This window comes from Carettochelys insculpta, chromosome 1 (assembly GCF_033958435.1).
Source record: "Carettochelys insculpta isolate YL-2023 chromosome 1, ASM3395843v1, whole genome shotgun sequence".
NCBI lineage: Eukaryota > Metazoa > Chordata > Testudines > Carettochelyidae > Carettochelys > Carettochelys insculpta.
The window spans coordinates 174,947,680-174,967,147 of NC_134137.1; the positions used below are offsets into that span (position 1 = coordinate 174,947,680).

General features: G+C 47.4%; 1 protein-coding gene across 1 annotated transcript in view; it reads left to right on the forward strand.

The window, feature by feature from the left end:
* Positions 1 to 19,468, forward strand: part of DSCAM (DS cell adhesion molecule) — a 550,602-nt gene that overhangs the window by 416,817 nt on the left and 114,317 nt on the right. Inside the window, exons 15-17 of the mRNA XM_074983419.1 lie at positions 2,166 to 2,236; positions 15,268 to 15,508; positions 17,879 to 18,025. Coding sequence (XP_074839520.1) covers positions 2,166 to 2,236; positions 15,268 to 15,508; positions 17,879 to 18,025 — 459 coding nt within the window. The remainder of the gene's footprint in view (positions 1 to 2,165; positions 2,237 to 15,267; positions 15,509 to 17,878; positions 18,026 to 19,468) is intronic.

Sequence of the window (19,468 nt, forward strand, 5' to 3'; positions counted from 1 at the left end):
ATTCACTCTGTAATGGACTCACCACAGACTTTGCCACAAACCCTTCAGCTTCATTTTTTTCCTCCATAGTCCACCAACAAAGGCCCTGAATCTGCTCTCACTTACATTGGTAAATGTCAGAAGTACTAAAGTAAAGCCAATGTGAGATCAGAACTGGGTCCTGGATGTGTTTTGCGAAAGCAACAAAGCAATCCAGAATCTTGACAAAAATAAGGCAAAGGAGCTAATGTTTGCTGCAGGTATTTAATTGCAGCATTGACATGCCCTTTCAGTAAGGACCCACGTGAGCTGTGGGGAATGATTCCACTTCCCCAGGCATAAAATTCACCCCTGGCTACAGGCCAACAAAACCCCACAAAATGAGACTTGTACATGATTTCAGTGGAGCATATCCCTTGTGCTAGGTCTTTATACAGTGGCAAATTTCACCACTTGTAAGGCAAATGGATTTCTTTCACTGCAGCTGTCATTTGCTCCTGGTGTTCCTTCCCACCCCTTCATTGCAATTTCCATTTTCTTCTGCTTTCCCCTCTCACAGCTTAGTCTCGCCTGCTTCATTTCCTTGCTCTCCTTGCCTTAGTATTATACAGGGTGAACCTCTCTAATCCAGAACTCTCACATCCAGCAACATCCATAGTACAGCATGATTTTAGTTAGCCGGATGACCACTTATCATGGTGTGGCCAAGTTTCGTGTTGTGCCATAAAGTTTGTTTTCAGCCACCAGGCCTGGCTCTCAGTGTTCTGTGTTGTTATTTAGCTCTGATTTACCCCGAATGTCTTCTGAGAGCCCAGTAAGCAGTGGAAGTATTGGGAATGTGCTAGACAATCCCTTTTTTTGGCAAATTCTGTCATTCAGCTGTAGTAGAGAGTTTCAACCAGTATTTGTGAGTTCATACTTGTTATTCATGCCACCTCATATATTTAGAAATCCTCTACTAGAGCACTCAGACAGTTTCATCTCTTCCTTTGCATCCTTCCATGAAAACGGTTTGTTTTGGTTAGCTCCAATACAACAGAGATCATTGTATTACAACTGTCTATCTTAGATATAAGTTTCTCAGGACCAGAACCTTGGCTTCCCACATGTTGGTGAAGCTCCACACATACCTTTGGCAGTGCAGTAAAACCCCAGTTATCTGAACCCGGGCTATCCAACATTCCATTTTATCTGACAGCTCCCAGGGCGTGTGGGAAAAAGCAGAATGTTGGTTAACCAGGGTGGGAGGGGGAGAGAGGGTCGGATAATTGCTCCCCCAGCCCTGAAGCAACTGGGAGCCGGCTTCTGGCATCTGGCAGCCCACCCTGGGCAGGCGACATCCCACCTCAGGGAACCTGCCCCGGGGAGCCTGCTCTACAGCAGCCTGTAGCCAACCCTGCTGAAGGGGCCCAGGCATCTGGGAGCCCCCCGCCACTCCCCTCCCCCGATATGTGACAAATTCAGTTATCTGACCGTCAGTCATTTCCAATTTATGTTGGATAATTGAGGTTTTACTGTGTATAAATAAGAAGCAAGACAACCTCTGACTGACCCAGCAGGAATTGTCCTATGCTCATTTCATCAGGCGGGTTCCTCTTTATATGGTTTCCACAATGAGCTGTTTAGACACAGTTAAATTATATGCTCTGTTTTTACTTCATGAAATAATTATTTTGTACTGAACATGCTCAGTTGTTAGTGAGCAGAAGGAATTCAGTCAGAAGCTACATACTGAAATGATCAAAGCTGGTTAAAGAGTTTCTATGTTTCCTAATTCTGAGCGGGTGGTGCTGTTTGTTCAGAGCTGGCACATTCACAACAGCTTAAAGCACATTTGGTACATCAGTAGATCAGACTTCAAAGGGAAAGAAAAGCATCTTGAATATGTCACTAAACAAGGCTTTTGGGAAAAGTCACCAATGACTCAGTCCTGTTTTATTCATGGCCATGCTGAATTTTGAAGTACATTACAGTTCATTGTCACAAAGACCAGCTAGTAGAGACGTCTTGGCCTTTTGGTTTTGTTTGAATAAAGCACCTTCAGTACTTCGTATGCTGTTAAATGGTTTTACCAACCCAAAATCTCTATTCGCTGCCACAGTGTTGATATAAACACAGTATATTGTATCTGTGTCTCCTACATTATAAGCCCCTGCCTTCTGAAGTGCATGTGTCTCTCTCACCAGCTCCTGATGGGCCACCACAGGAAGTTCAGCTTGAGCCCATATCTTCACAAAGCATTCGGGTCACCTGGAAAGTAAGTAAATGTACCTGGAATCATAGACTCTAGCAGTATTTGTGTGTGTTCAAGGAGCTGCTGTGAGTTTAGCTATAACAACAATGGATCAGAATTATTTTATTTTGAATAAAGTTTGTAAATCATTTTGCCAACAGATCTTTCAAGCTTCACCAATACAACTGACATTTTATTCAAGGAAAGAACACTCCAGAGGAAAGTAATTGCTCCAGGCCTGTGTTTCTGTTGAACAGAGATACATTTGCTGTTTGTTCTCTGAGTGCCCTTATTCTGAGTTTGCAAGCAAGGCTTTGTGCTGACAAAATTAGTGCTCGTTCAGGACTGATATAATTACAAAAGGCATCAGCCCCCAAAGCCTTTGTAGTCAATGGGAGTCTTTCCATTGATTTTAGTACAGGTCCTTACCAAAGGAATGATTGATAGTGGCATGGAGACCTTTTCGGTGCTAGTGGGACACACATCTCCAGTTGCGAGTTAAAAAGTTCAAGTACATCCCACGAGTTCGTGCATCGTTTAGTAAAAATTATGATTCCAATATAATCTTTTAAAATTTCCATTGTGACTGCTATAGTCTAGTGATTATGCTTTGATTGTTTTTCTTCAATATTATTCAGTGTCCTGATAACTGAAAAGTTTTACAATTGTTTGACAATGAAACCAGTAGGTTGATAAATAAGTTAAAACAAACTGTGCATCCAGATGGATAGAATAAAATTATGTAGTCCCTATAGTATAATCTTAATAAAAGTGGCAATTTCAATATCATATTCAGAAATATCATGGATAAACTGTCGAAATAAATTACAGCAAAATGGTCGTTAACTTGTGTAGAAGTTCTGCATGGTTACTGTAACTCAGGGGCAATGTGAACTTTACCATGCCACGCAGAACTTCTGGAGTGCTGTGGTAATGATTATAGAATGCTGCCCATTATTCCTGCCAGCACATTCTCATTTCAAATAGTTCATGATGGTCAAGGTTATCATGTGGATGAAGAAAGTGCCTGTATATACAGGCAGCCTATAGCTAATGAATTCTCCAGTTAATACAGATAAACCTAACGTGGCAGAGATTCTTGAGCGTGGTAGAGATTATAGAGCACAGACATATTAAAGCTCCATCTCCAGGAGCACGTACAAGTTTCCCAACCATGTGTTCAAAATCAATTCCTCCCAACTGCACATGCATGGTGTGCATGTTGGGAGGACAGGGGGGTTTAAACTTCTAGGAATGAATCCCCTTTGCTGCTGCTGTATGCTATGCGTTATTCTTTGTAGTGCATATGTCATCTGCGAAACATAGCATTTAGTACCAAAATATAATGATTCAGATTGGGAGGGGAGATATAAAATTATAAAATGCAGCAAATTAAACCTGACTTGTTTCATTAGGCAAAATTATTTTGCTACTCCTTTTTTAGGGGTCCACTAGACAGCAATAATGTTTACACTACTTTCATGTCATATAATTATACTTTTCATTGCTGTGCTTTCCACAGGTATCAGTGGTTTATGGCTGCTAAGTATTGACCCATATAGCAGGCAAAATGAAGCTCAATAATATACTAGTAGAGAAAGCCAGAGCATGTACGTGATGTTCTGTACTTCAGTATAATTTATCCTTGGCAGGAGACTGCATAGTTGTCATCTGAAATAACGTACACCATACACTGACTTTGGTCTTATGTAAATAAATGCTTAAAATCTGATTTGGGAGGAGATTTTTTTTTTTAAAAAAATGCACAAATGGGAGTTGCGCACCATTGACTTTCTATGGCTATGTCTAGATTACAGCGAGCTGTTGACAGACGTTTTTGTCAGAAGATATCTTCCAAAAAAACTTCTCTTGACAGATGGCAGCTAGACAGCAAAGCAGATTGCTCTGGTGATCTGCTCTGTCAACAGAGAGGCTGTGTCTACACGTGCCCCAAACTTCGAAATGGCCATGCAAATGGCCATTTTGAAGTTTACTAATGAAGCGCTGAAATGCATATTCAGCGCTTCATTAGCATGCGGGCGGCAGCCGCGCTTCGAAATTGACGCTCCTTGCCGCCGCGCGGCGTGTCCAGACGGGACTCCTTTTCGAAAGGATGCTGCCTACTTCAAAGTCCCCTTATTCCTCCTGGCTGTGTCTACACGTGCCCCAAACTTCGAAATGGCCATACAAATGGCCATTTCGAAGTTTACTAATGGAGCGCTGAAATGCATATTCAGCGCTTCATTAGCATGCGGGCGGCAGTGGTGCTTCGAAATTGACGAGCCTTGCTGCCGCGCGGCGCATCCAGACGGGGCTCCTTTTCGAAAGGGCCCCGCCTACTTCGAAGTCCCCTTATTCCCATGAGCTCATGGGAATAAGGGGACTTCAAAGTAGACGGGGTCCGTTCGAAAAGGAGCCCCGTCTGGACGCGCCACGCGGCTGCAATCTGCATCAATTTTGAAGCGCCGCTGCCGCCCGCATGCTAATGAAGCGCTGAATATGCATTTCAGCGCTTCATTAGTAAACTTCGAAATGGCCATTTGCGTGGCCATTTCAAAGTTTGGGGCACGTGTAGACACGGCCCTGCTGGTGAGATGAGTCCTTAAAGGGCCCACCCCCCAGACTCCCGTTCCCTGCTCTTGCTGAGGTATGCCTACCTCCACAAGGGACAGCACAGCTGCTAAAGCAGGACTTCAATGCTTTCTGGGAGACACAGCTCTTTCCAGTGAGCCATGGTGCCAGAGCGGCCCCCAGGCTTACACTGGCCCCATGCAGAGGTGCTTCAGCACCAGCTGTACCTCCTATTGGCCATCCTCCTGTTCCTTACAGAGGGCAAGCCTGACACCACTTTCAAGAAACTCACCGGGGTGCTGGACAGTGACACCCATGCCCACACCACCACCGAGGGTCACAGGCAGATCTGAAGACACTGCTCAGTTCTGACTGGTGGGACTGGCTGCATTGGGGGGGGGGCAGTGGCTCATCCCCCACCCTCCGGAGACAGGACACCAGGCTATAGCCCACCATTCCCCCGGAGAAGTGGGTCGCTGTAGCTCTCTGGAAGCTTGCCATGCCCAACAGCTATCACTCAGTGAGAAACCAGTTTGGTGTGGAGAAGTCCACCGTCGGGACTCTCCTGAGGGAGGTAAGGCACTCTTGGGAAGCAGTCCCTGCACAGGGAAGTGGGGGTGTCCTGCCAAAGAGGGACCCTTGGGAAGCAGGGTCAGGGGTGCGAGTGGCGGAGGGGGGAAGCCCTATCCTTGGTGGACAACACCATCCCATCCTCACGCAGCTGTGCTGCAGGGGGGTGGCCTCACAGTGGGAAGCCTGGAGAGCTCGGAGAGATAGGAGGGGAGGGGGCAGGATGCAGGTAAAGTGTTCCCTCAGCCACCTAAATGCATGCTTTTGGTGTCTGCTCACCTGCCTGAATGTGGGGGAGCACAACGTCCCCCAAGATGTGTCCCCATGTTGTGCCCAGTACAACATAGTGGAGGGGAAGCAGGAAGCCTTCCTCCCAGGGTGGGGGTGGATGATGGCCATGGGTACAAGCAGCTGGGTGCATCTCCAATCTGCCAGGCCCATCAGGATGTGGTGCAGATCTGAAAGGCCCTGAGGAGGTCTTCTCCCATGGCCTTCAATAACCCTCCCCAGGGCCACCCCCCGTGGTCCTTGGGCCCACAGCCCTACCCCCCACCCCACATGATGACTCCTCCCTTCATCCCTTTACCCCTCTCTAGCCCCTGCCCAATAAAGAGGGACACAAATTAGGTGCACAAAGAACTAGTTCAGTGGACCAAATAAAAATGCGTGGAAAAGAAACAGTGCAATAACAAACCATTTGCAGTAAAGTGAAGTGCCATTGAACCATTGAACTATGTACAGTGGGTGGGACTCAGGACATGGGCACATCAGAACTTGGATGGGGAGCTTGGGACAGCGGGGTAAGCCTCAGTCAATGGAGGGGGTACCAGGATGCAAAACCAAAGGGGAACAGGACCATGAGTGGTGCCAGCCTAGGGATCCCTTCTTGCCACAGTTTTCAGATCCCCATCAGGGCTGAGCTGGGGCTGGGACCGGGGAAGGTACAGAGGCAGTGGGGCTGCAGTGTGGTATGGGTGGGCAGGAGCAGCCGGGGGGGGTGGGCTAGTAGCAGTGGGGTGGGCGTGGCCCTCAGCCATTGCAGGAAGTCCAGGATGCCCTGTGGAATGTCCGGCTGTGACAGGGCAGAGGCGCTGTGGGGGGACAGATAGGGCAGAGGAATGGGATGGTGGCAGCCATGGGTGGCTAGGCCATCATGTCCTGCTAGACAGTGGTGGCAGCGTCAAAGCAGGACATTCATTGGTCCAAGGCCCATGACTGCCACACTCTGTTGTCCTGCAGCTGCTGCTCCATGAGGCCAGTCATCCTCCAGAGGGCAGCATTGTGGTCCCCCTGGAGGTCCTCCTGAACACGGTGACAGACCTTTTACCTGCGGGCCCGCGCTGGTGTTGGGGTTGGGGTGGCTCACCCTGGTGGTGAGGTGAGGCTGGCCTGGCCCTTGGACAGTGCAGGCCCAGCTGTAAGGAACACAAAGAGGGGGGGATGGCACAACATGCAATACAACCCCTATGGCCCTTCCCCCCCACCGTGAGCAGCAGCCTTCTCCGCATTGGTGAAGGGACGGGAATGTCCAGGAAGCAAAGCCATATGTGGCCTGCACAACAGGTGCTGCTGCATGGGGACTCCACAGTGCCTCCTGGACTGTGCAGACAGTTGAGCCCTCCGCCCTGGGGAATGGGCTAGCAGCCAAGGGTGTGTCTGGCCACCGAGGGGTCCCCTCATGGGTGGCATGTGAACCCGGAGCAGCCTGGCCCATCTCCTGGTCTCCCTGCACACACACCTGCAGTTCACAGCACTGTCCATGGGAGGAGGTGCTGCCTTGCACCTGTTAGCATGCCCAGGTGCTGGGAGCCACACTCCTCAGTGTGTCGGGGATCAAGCCAGTGCCCTTGTGGTCAGCCCACTTCCAGCTGGGGCAGGTGCTGGCGGGGCCACCACCCCTGGGCCCAGGTCTTGTCTGACCTCCCGTGAGGCTGGCAGCAGGCTAGCGCCAATCCTCGGGGGCCATCTGCTGGGTCCAGATAGTGAACACTACTTTGCAGATGGTTCCACGTGCTGGAACTGCAGTATGAGGTCCCACCTGAGTTGGATGAGTGATGCTCGCAGCATGTCCTGTCTGTGCCCACCTCCCATAGCCTAGGGTGTGTGATGCATGGGGTGCTCACCATAGGAACCCTTGCCCAGCTTGAAGGATACCTAGGAGGTGGCCTGGCTGGCGGGAACTAACTCAAGGCTTATCACGAGGGTGCTTCTGCTTGTCTCCATGACCGTGTCTGCCTCTGGATCCAGTGAGGGTTGGGACTCAGAGGACTGTTCCTCCTCCAGGGGCCCCATCTGCAGCTGCAGGGGGGTGGTTCCACTGCTGTGTCAATGGTGCAGGTTGGAGGTAATATGTCCTCCATCCCACAGGGTGTTGTGAAGCTCCTTATAATAAAGGTACATGGCAGGTCCTGCCCTGATCCTGCCCTGGAGCATCAGCCAACATCCCAGACCCAGATTTAGCTGTGCCAGAGCTCCTTCACCTTTGCCTGGACCTGCTCCGTGCTGCTCTGTGCAGTGGAGGTCAGGGATGGTGGCCCCATTCTGCTGGGGTGCTGACCATCTGGGCATAGGTGGTGGCATTACAATGCTTCTCCTTGAGGTCTTGGAGTAACTCCTCCTTGCCCCACAAGTCCAGGAGGGCCTGGACCTTGGGCCTGTTCCAATAGGGGGCTTGTCTTTTGGTGCCCTGGGGTGGCTACTGGGACCCCTCGGTCTGTTCCCTCAAGGGCCCAGGTGGGTCTCAGAGTGGCTGGCTGGCTGCCATTTGGGAAAGCTCAGACAAAAGGAGTGTCTGCAAGGGTGCAGGGGACCACAGATGGTACCTCTGCTTCTTCCATGCACTCAGCTTCTTGGCACAGGGTTTCCAAGGCTCCCTGCAGTGTTAAGAAGGGCCGGAGGCAGGCACCATAGAGTGCTGATTGCTGTGGGCAGGGTGTCTCCTGGTGCAACTGTGTAGCAACCTGGGCGGCCTTTTCTGTCAACAGAAGGCATCCTGGAATGTCCAGACCGGCTTTCTACGGACAGATCTCTGTCAACAGAGGCATTATTCTTTGTGGGGAGTGGGATATGGATGTCAGCAAAAGTGCCGCATTCTGTCTATTTGCTGTCGACAGAACACTTTGTCATCTGGATGCTCCCCAGGTTTTGTCAACAAAATCATGTAGTGTAGATGTAGGCTATGTAACTTATAGACCTCACTGTCTTTTGCAAATCTCCTCTTAAGTACTATGGAGCCACGTGTACTTGGATATTTACAGCTAAAATACCCCAGCCTAAATTATCAAAAATTGCCTCCATCATTGCAGGTGCAATTTTGCACTCATAATTAAATGCAGGCACTGTTATCTGCACCTTCTTGTCAGTTACCCAGGTGATTGGCAGGCAACTGGTCCCTTGGATTCGGTGGTACTTCGGGTTGTTCTAGAATATAATGTTCACAGAGGGTCTGTTGGCTCGTCCGGCGAGTGCTCGGTTTCACTGCAGTATTTGAAACAAGATGGCTTCATTTTTTTGAAAAAAAATCTAGGATCTTGATCACTGCTTAAGCTCAGGCTACTGCTCTGGAAGTAGCTTTCCTGTGCCCTTCCCTGTAGACTACTGCTCACCCATCACAACCCTCACTGGCAGGGAGGTGCAGGGATTGGAAGAGTGGAGTGTGGGGAGCCTCGGAAGCCTGTGTGGGACCAAGGGCAAAGGGGAGTACCATGATCCTGGGGGCCTGGGCACCAAATGCAGATTTACACAGGGTGCCATTGTGCAGAAGGCCAGCCCTGTACAAGACACTCACCCAAGAAGCCACCTCAGGTAGCTGGTCGGGGCAAGGTCTCTCCTCTTGTACTAAAAGAAACACCCTCCTTGCCGCTCTGGGTGCTGCCAATCATGTCACAACCACTTCTCCTCCTCCCTCTTGCAACTCATGTAGAGAAGCCAGGGATCACCTGCTGCCTCAGGCAGTGACCACAGGCACGTTCTTTGCAGCTCTGCATGAAGCAGCTCTCACACTCTGAGAGACCCGGGTCTCTGAGCATTGCTCGACCAAAGCACTGAGCCATGAATATTCATTGGGCTGGGGCACCAGCAGCCCATATAACCCACCACCAATGAGTGTAAATCCTACCTTGAGGAGACAGACCCATGCTAGCTCAAAATCAAGCTAGCATGCTACAAATAGATGGCAGGCAAGGTGACACAAGCAGCAGGCAAGTCTAGCCACCCCATCTACGTGCCCAGTATTTCAAATATATTTAGGGTGTCTAAGCCTCTGCTGCCGCATCTGTGCACTATTTTAGCCTTTTGGTTTTCCATCTCAAAACAGTTTTGACAGAATAGTTTCAACCAGCTGTGATTATAAGCAAAGGACATGTAATCAAGAGAGTGAACAAATGCCCAGGTAGCTGAACATTCTAATAATTCTGGTTATCCCCGGTCAAGAGTTCATTGGTTGGTTGGTTGAGTAAAACAACCAAACTACACTGTCCATTCACAAAGATGATCCACATTTTATACAATGGTTATGAACAGAGTGTGGAGTCCTTCCAACAAGAAAATTATTTACTTTTTCTTCGTCACCTAACCATTAAAATCAAATTATGATATTTCCTTCTCAGCTGAGAAAAATCTTCTGCATTCCTAGGAAGATAACCAGTTTTGGTTTTGGTTTTGATTTTCCCATTCCATACTGTTTCCTCCCCGCCCCAGTGGTAAAATATGAAGTTTTACAATCATATAAAGGGCAACATACTGTGAAAGTTTCAAGGCTGTGACACCATACTGGCATTTTTCATAAGATATGGCTTTTTAAAGAAAGGTCTTCAATCACCAGGCAAGATAGTTATTCAGGAAAGAAAGAAAAGTAGTGCATCTCTTGTATACCAAAAGCACCGTTCCAGTCCCAGCTGAGGTCCTGGAACTGCATCGCCTTTGCATATCTCTGCTAAAAACAGTGAGGATTTGCTGTGATTAGTGATTAGGAGATGTATATTTGTCTTTCTTATTAGCTAATGGTCCACACTGATACTGTAGAAGGGGGCGAGGCTGTGTCTAGACTTCAGGGTTTTGTCAACAAAATGACTATTTTATCAACAAAACCCAGGGAGTGTCCAGCTTGCAAAGTGCATTCTGTGAGCAGTAAGTCAACAGAAGGGAGCAATTTTCTTGACAGCCAAACCCAACTCACCAGAAGGAAGAACGCCTCTGTCATGAGAAGCTATCATTGAACGGTGGGTCTGGACATTCTGGGGGCCTTCTGTCAACAGAAAAGGCCTCTGGGATGCCCTACAGGTGCCCCAGTGGGCACCCTGTCCACAGCAACCAGCGCTTTATATTTCCTGTCTCGAGCCTTTCTTAAAGGTTCAGGAAGCCCAAGGAATCCCTGTGGTAGGAAGCTGAGAGCGTGGGAGCAGCAGGGCAACACACTGCAGTCCCCCATGCCCTCACAGCCACACCTTCTCACACAGCAGTGGCATGTCTGAGCAACAGGCCTCAAGGGAGCCGCCTCAGGTATCCCAGGATCCTCCCCTGGAGTCCAAGAGGCATGCTCCCTCCTGGAGTGGGGATGAAATCCAGGCCCTATTAGAGCTGTGAGCAGAGGAAGAGATGCTTCAGGATTCCAGGGTTCACTGCAGGAATGTGGACATTTACAGGCACATGGCTGATGCGCTAGCACAACAGGGCCACCCTCGCCACAACCTGGAACAAGTGAGGGCCAAAGTTAAAGAGCTGTGGCTGGGATACGTCAGGGCCTGGTATGTGGTGGGACTTTCAGGGTCAGAATCCCCATACTGTCTTTGCTACTCTGAACTACACTGCATCTTGGGGTGGGGTCGGAAACACCTGAACCCCTGGGCTGAGCCTGGGCTGAGTGCTTGAGGCCTCCCTGGTGGAGCAGGACTTGGATAACAAGTCAGACACTGGAAGGCCAACACCTGCAGGAGCCAGACTCTGAAGCAAACAGCCTGGTGATCACGCTGGACCCAGTTCCCAGCAGCCAGGCTGTCTTCCAGGCTTCTCCTAGCTCAGATAGGTTTCCTCTGGTATGTGTCCCATGTATCTCACACCCAGGGCATTGGAGGTGGGTGCAGATGGGGCAGGGTGTGAGTGTTGCTTGGCCAGCTCAAGCAGGACATCATGCTGCAGTCCCAGCACGTGGAACCATGTGTAGCGGCAGTGTGTGCCACCCTCAACCAGCAGACTGCCCTAGGGCAAGGGCAGCATCCTGCTACCAGGCTAATGGGAGGCTGGACAAGCATCAGGCCCTGGGGGGCGGGGGGCAGTCTTGGCATCTGCCATGGCTAGAAGCAGGCAAGCCACAAGGGCACCAGCCTGAGCCCCGATACACTGAGGAGTGCAGCATATGGCATATGGGCAAGCCCACCAGCACAAGGTAGCACCCTCTCCCATAGGCAGCGCTGCCAGCTGCAGGTGTGTGAATGGGGCCCAGGGAGGACCAGGATGCTCCCAGCTCACCCATTACCCATGTGGGGACCCCTCTGTGGCCAGACATCCCCTTGGCCCATAGCCCATTCCTGCATTGGTCAGCATAGTCCCAGAGGCACCACAGAGGCCCACTGTGGCAGGGCCTACTGTGCAGGCCACACATAGCTTTGCTCCTGGGACATCCACATCCTTTGGCCCAGGGGGTGTTGTCTCTGCTCAAGATGGGGAGCATGGCCTCAGGAGCTGCGTTGCATGAATAACTCACCCTCTGTCCCTCCTTGTGTTCTGTATAGCTTGACCTGCACTAACCAAAGATCTGGCCACATCTCTCATCTTGCCAGACTGCCCCGAGAGCCACAGGAGATGCTGAAGTGTTCATGAGGACATCATGCAGCAGCATGTCATTGATCTCAAAGACATACAGAGGACCCTGGAGTACCATGTCCAGGAGGACGCAGAGTGGTGGTCATGGGTGCACGACCAGTTAATGTTCTCCTGATTCTGCCACAAGCGTCTGGTGGCAGATGCTGCCCAGTGACCTGCTGCTGCTGTCCCACACTCTCCTGCCCTTCCACAAGCACCATGGACCCCCACCTGCTCCCTTGGGCAATGGCCATGCCCCTTCCCTCAGACCACCCCCTGCTTCCCCTGCCGACCAGTCTCCCCCTCCTCCTGTGCCCACCCAGACCTACCACAGCCCCTCATTGTACATACCTCCTCCTGGTTCCACTGCCAGGCTCCCTAACCTGTGGTTGGAGGGGGTCCTGACTCTGACACTGCTCAAGATCCTGCACCCTCCTCAGGTTCATGGTCCCAGCCACCATCCCACGCCCCCCCATATTGTAAATAGTTTTCACATGAACACTTAATCTTTCACATAACCTGGGGGTTATTGTGCTCCCCCCACATGGAGGTGGGTCAGCAGGTCCCACGCCCACCCACCCCCCGGTATTGTAAATAGTTTTCACATGATCTTTCACATAACCTGGGGATTATTGTGCTCCCTCACATGGAGGTGGGTCAGCAGGCACCTGAACCATGCCTTGAAGCAGCCAAAGGCACACTCAGCCTGCATCCTGGCATGGTTCAGGCACTAGAGGCAGTAGCTGAGTTGTTCCCTGCTGGGGTCTGGCTCTCTGGTATACTGTTTAAGCCAGTTCAGACTGGCAGCTGCATTTCTCCAGCTGCCAGCTCATGGTGGGGATGAATGTGCCCATCTCCAGCTTCCAGTACAGGCTGGAACTGAGGAACATGCAGGCATTATGCACCCTGCCCAATAACTCGACGTAAAAGTCTGTGAACTGTCCACAGTGGTCGACGAGGGCCTGCAGCACCATGGAGAAGTAGCCCTTTCAGTTGATGAACTTGGCCATGCGATGCTCTAGGGCACAGATCAGGACGTGGGCCCCATCAATAGCTCCAACACAGTTTGGGAACCCCCAGGGCAGCAAATCCAGCCCTGACCTTGTCAAGGTATCGCAGATGCATCACCCTCCACAGCAGAATTGAAATAATGGCCTTCATGACCTGCAGAGGGAGGTGAATGACCACACATGACAGGGACTGAGGAAGGGACTACCTGGGCCCTTGGGGGGGGGTCCCCTGCCCCTTTCCATCTGTTCCTCCCAAGCTTTCCCAGAACCCCCCCAAAGAGGTTCCCCCCCCACAAGCAAGGCTGTGTGAGGGCAAGACAGAATGATCCACCCCTCGCACCCTGCCACCCTACTTCCCGAGGATCCCTCTTTAACGAGACACACACCTCCCACCCACCCACCCCCCTGCCACCATGCAGGGACCACAGCCTGAGAGAGCATTACCTCCATCATGAGGGCCCCAGCTGTGCATGTCCCCATGCCAAACTGGCTTTTGGGGGTGGAGAGCTTCCAGAAGGCAACTGCAACCTGCACCACAGGGATGGTGGGCCACAGCTGGGTGTTGCACCTCCGGAGGGCAGGGGCAAGCCAGGTCCAGAGGTCCAGGAAGGTGGCCTTCCATATTCTAAAGTTCTGAGGCCACTGCCAGTCATTCCACTGCTTCATGACCAGCCACTCACACCAGTCTGAATTGGTGTGGAGCCTCCAGAGCTGCCTGTGCACTGTGGGTGGGGGGCATGTGCAGGTGTGTAGGTCTTGCAACCAGGGTGATGGTCCTGAAGATGATCTCACGGTCAACCTCAGTGAGGAACAGGAGGACAACTGCCAAAAAGTTCAGAACAAGCCGTAGCATGTTCATGTGGGGCCATACCAAGCCCAGGGCGGCTCCGGCAGCACAGCACCCTGGAACCATCTGTGTTGCCTGCAAATGCAGGAAAAGCACAGTGGGCAGAGCTAGAGCTCTGCAGACCCTCACAGAGGTAGGCGATCCCACAGCAAGGGCAGGGAATGGCTGTCGGCAGGGGCCTTTTCAGTGTATGTTTCCACAGGACGCCAGCATGGTTCCTGGAAGGAACTGGTGACCTGCAACGCTGGCTGATGTGAATCTAGGTGGCCATGTTGCCAATATAGTGGATGGGCTGGCTGGCTGCTCTCTGTTGACAGAGTGGATTGCTCTTTTGATGAGCTTTGGTGCCTGGATGTGAACTGTCGACAAGAATTTTGCCACAAGATGTCTTCTGACACAATCATCTGTCGATAAAACCCTGCAGTCTAGATATATCCCTAGAGAAATTATTGTTACTGGGAATCTGAAGCATGCTCTTGTTCTAAGAAAATATTCCTGCTTGAAGCCTTGTGTCCTTTTTTGGAAACCAAATGCAGTTGAAGATATACAAAATGTCTGAAAATGAAATCCTTTTACTCCAGGAAATCTGATTATAGACTTCAGTACAGTGTGCAGATTGTAGGAGGAGAGATTGGTTAGGTAGTCTGATGGACTCCATGTGTATGTATGAGGGTATGTCTATACTACATAGCTTTTAGCAGCAACTCTGTGATGACATGGCCCTGTTGCTAAAAGTCAGCATGTGTGAATGTTTTTTTGTGTGCACATTTGCCAGCAAAGTACTTCCAGCACCTAGTGAGTGGGTTTTGCTTTGCTGGCAGGCAAGCACTCTAGGGGCATAAGAACCCTTGAATGACTAAAATTTTCTCAAGCATGGTCAAGTGTATGGACCCTAAGTGGTAGTTGTAATTTTTATAATAATAAAATTCCAGGTCTGAATTGGGGTTCAAAATATCTTACCATTAGGCATTCTAATCAAATAATGGTCTGGAATTCCTTTTAACTGATTGATTTTGTGTGTGTGTGTGTGTGTGTGTGTGTATATATCTGTAATAAACTACTTGGATGAAATTTGTTTAGCATAGTAAAGGGAAGCTGCCTTATGAACTGTGACTACCTCAATGTATTACTAAAACATAGAGCAGTATTCATTTAAAAGAAAATGTTTACTTACTATTTAATTCAAAGTGCTGATGGAAAAGGATTTATTTGAGTTTCCAAATATATTCTTAACATATAATATGTCATATTCTGTTTAGGCTCCAAAGAAGCATTTGCAAAATGGAATTATTCGTGGATACCAGATAGGCTACCGGGAGTACAGTGCGGGGGGCAATTTTCAATTCAACATCATCAGTATTGACACCACAGGAGACAGTGAAGTTTATACCCTGGATAACCTGAAAAAGTTCACCCAATATGGCATGGTAGTACAGGCGTGTAACAGGGCTGGAATAGGACCTTCTTCTCAGGAAATCATCAACACCACCCTAGAGGATGGTAGGTTCCAGGCAAGCAAATATCATGTATAGCATTGCACATGTTTTATAATTTCCTTATCAGACCCTTTACGCCCGCTGATGGATATTTTGACCTAATTGTACCTACTGCCTGATAAGTGTTCATGATATAGTTGATAAAAGAATGGTGCACTGGGAAGCAATAGTTTTATGATAGGTGGGTGGGATTAAATCAAGCCTGCTTGCAGTGTACAAGTATCAACTTACTAGCTATGCAATATAGTTCAGTTTAAAAAGTATGGCTGTTCTGATTTAATAACATATCCAGTTGTGGGAGAACTTGATTGACAAGATAGCCTTTCTTAGAAACACACTTTTTTTGGTATTGAATCAATTAGTAATTTTATGCTTTCACTGTAGGATCATGATGTGATTGGATATTTCATAAAGTAAAAATACTAAAACTGTAGTAACTATTTTTTCAGATAACTCTATTGTGAAATCCAGTGCTGTGCTTATGGAGTAACATAATTTACCAGCCTGAAATGAGGCATGATTTTTTTCCAGGAATGTCCAATCTAATAACAAGAAAATTCACTGGCACTTACTGTGTATTTCAGTCTGGGGGGGTTCAGTCAGAAAAGCAATTCAGAATTATTTTTCTAAACCACACTGAAGAGCACTTCTCAAATAATGATAGAGAGTCCTCTAGTGGAAAAAAAAATATCATTCCATATGCTATAGAGAGGCCTAATACTTTAGAATAGTACAAAAGTAGATTCTAACAGAAACAACCAGGTATTCAAAGCCAGAATTTCAGCAATCTAAATGATCAGAAATCCACTAATGCGACTGCCAGTTTACAACTAAAAATCTGACCTTATGTATATTAAACACAGAGACTGTGTCTGCGCTACAAAAATAACTTCAAAGTTGCTCACTTCAAAGTACAACTTTGAAGTAAGCAACTTCAAAGTTGAGCATCTACACACACCCTACTTCGAAGTTAAACTTTGAGGTAGGGCACTACTCCATTCCTGGGAATGGAGAAAGGACTTCGAAGTTGTGCTCCCTTACTTCAAAGTTAATTTCAAAGTAAGGGAAAATGTGTGTACACTCTCTGCTGGCTACTTCCAAGTGGCGCTTAACTTTGAAGTTAACTTCGAAGTTAGTTCCTAGCGTAGATGCACCCAATAACATATAGATTCTTGAGCATTACAGTATTTGAGGAATATGCTTCATAGAATACTGCAACTCCTCATAGGATGAAAGACAATTTGCATAAACATTCATGTTTTTATGACTGCAACAGGTCTATAGTGTTTCTGTTGTATTTATCACATATGGGTACTTTCTGGGCAACATTGTGTAACATCACTGTAAGGTCATTATGTGAAACTGAGATAAGATAAACCCCAGCAAATCCACATTTGAACAAATAATTGCATTTGAAACTGAAATTGCTAACTATACTAAAGCTATTTATGAATTTTTGTGAAATATTTTCTATTTTTCATTAAGCTCTTTTTACAACCCTTTTTAAAGAGGTTGAAATTTTTCATAAAACTAAATTTTTATTTAGAAAAATCTCAAAAATTCAAAAATCCTTATTTTTCTGTATATTCAGTCAGATCTGGCATTTCTTACAGTAGTAAGGACAAATCCTAATGAAGGTCAAGCCAGTGAGGATGACAGGGTCACAGGACATTTCTGGGGAGTGAACAGCACTTTCAAAAAGAAATCTGTCAGTAACCAAGCGGAATTTTGCTTATGTGAAGACAATTGAAAACATAGTAGAAAGGGTTTCTTCCAAGAAGTGGGAATGATTGTTATTTAATCTGAGTCTCAAACGAATATTAAGAAAATCTATAGCTGGGGCTACACTACAAAGTTCTGTCTGAAGAAATCACTGTCAACAGAGTTTTGCCAACAGAACCTATAGAACACATCCACACCTAATGGGCATCCCCGTCAATGCCCTCTGTCAACAGAGAGCAGGCAGACTGCCCAGTCCTCTGTCAACCCAACAGCCAACCGGAAGCTCTACAAACAGGGCTGTCCGGTGAACTGGAAGCCCTCTTTGTCCACAGAGAGGCCCCCAGAGTGTCCACACTATTTTTCTGTCTGCAGAGTCTGTCTACAGAGGTGCTATGCCTCAAACTTTCCAGACATAACTCTTCCAGGAAAAAGGCACTGTGCTGATGACAGCTTCTACACATAATGCGTTTGCAGGGTGGATGTTCCCTAGTTTTGTCATCAGCGGGCCTCTTCTGTAGACAAAACTTTGTAGTGTAGACACAGCTCACTTGTGCATTTTAAGCATTCAGTTTCACATTGGTGTAGTCTTTTGACAGTTTTATGTGTCCACAGAAGTTATCTGGAGCTAAAATGGGTGAATATTTCATTTCAGTACCCAGTTGCCCTCCAGGGAATGTCCAAGCCACTGCAACATCACCAGAAACTATCTCAATTTCCTGGTCTACACTTGCCAAAGAAGCCCTGAATGGGATTCTACAGGGATTCAGAGTTATTTACTGGGCTAATCTCTTGGATGGAGGTAAGCAGATTTAGCCAACCTATCTGGTGTGTGCCATTAGAAATAACAGTGTAACAAGCAATTCACGACAGTTAATGTCATTTTGTCCTTTAGTGGGAAGATTGCATCAGAAAACTAATTTTTTTCATTTCACACAGATCTTCGTACACCATCTGTGTGTGAATCTAAAGAGCTTTGAGCAATTGACAGGTTGTTACAGCTCTATTTATGAGCCTACAGATGTTCAAAAGAAAATTTTGGCAAGTGTCGGAGTAGTGTTAGCCCCTCTTTATCCCCTCAAAGGTGAAGGTGCAGCCTTTCCTTTAAAGATTATTTTGCTACTTTTAGCAGCATTATACCCAGACATCAAAATACCTGTTACCTGCTTGTTCATCTTGAAAAAAACAAAATTAAACACTGGAATTCTTGTTTAAATGTTACAACCATCTTTAAATATATATTTTAATACTGTACGTTTTCTTGTTTTTAGAGGGGGCATAAAAACCCTACCTAGTACTTCTTTTTCTTAAGGTCATCATAATTACCCCTGAAATTATTTTGTATTGTGAACTTGTCACCAGCGATTTACTTTTGAGGGCAACAATGTGGGGGATATTTGATTTGTAATTAATAAATAGTTGGATATATTTCAACCAGTTTTGTAAATAAACAAGAAGTGTTTTATCTCACAGTAGTGTTTTCATCGCCTTGAGATTTGAAGCAATGTCTGTGTGTGACATAGTAAACATAATACCGTCCTCTTCAAATAGAGTTGCTCCCTCTGTGTGTGTGTATACACAAAAGCACATTACCAGCACATCACATGGTTATGAACTGACAATGTGCTTTTGACTCCACAATTAGGGAGAAGGAAAGGAAAAAGATTGAGGCTGCTTTTTTTTTTTACCATATGTTTGAAGAGTTCAGATTTTTGCAATATTAACATAGATCTTAAGGGAAGTGGTTTAACAGGGAGAAAACAAATGAGGTGGTCAAATATGCATGCATCTGTCACATTCTGCTATTTATCATCTCACTTCAATATTTGTTTCCTTCTTGTGGACTTTAGTAAACAATATATTTTAGCCTTTTTAATTCATATTAGTACCACAGAGCCATTTCGGTTTTGGCAGAATGAGATGGATTATGTTCTGGTGTGTGTATCGAGCAACAGAATAATTAATTACATACCAATTGTCTTGCCAAGTTCTATCCTCTCCTAGTTGCACTTGTTCAAAAATGGGTATAAATGGGGGCAGACTATAACCCTGAGGCTCACTATTTCTGGTATAATGGTCTAGTCAGAAGTCTTTTGAGGCATCAGTCTTTGGTGAATTGAAAATAAAGAAAAAATATTGCAGAGCCAGAAAAAAGCATCAAGGATAATCATAATGGCTGTGTCTATGCTATAAAAATAACTTTGAAGTTGCTTACTTTGAGGTACAACTTTTAAGTAACAGACTT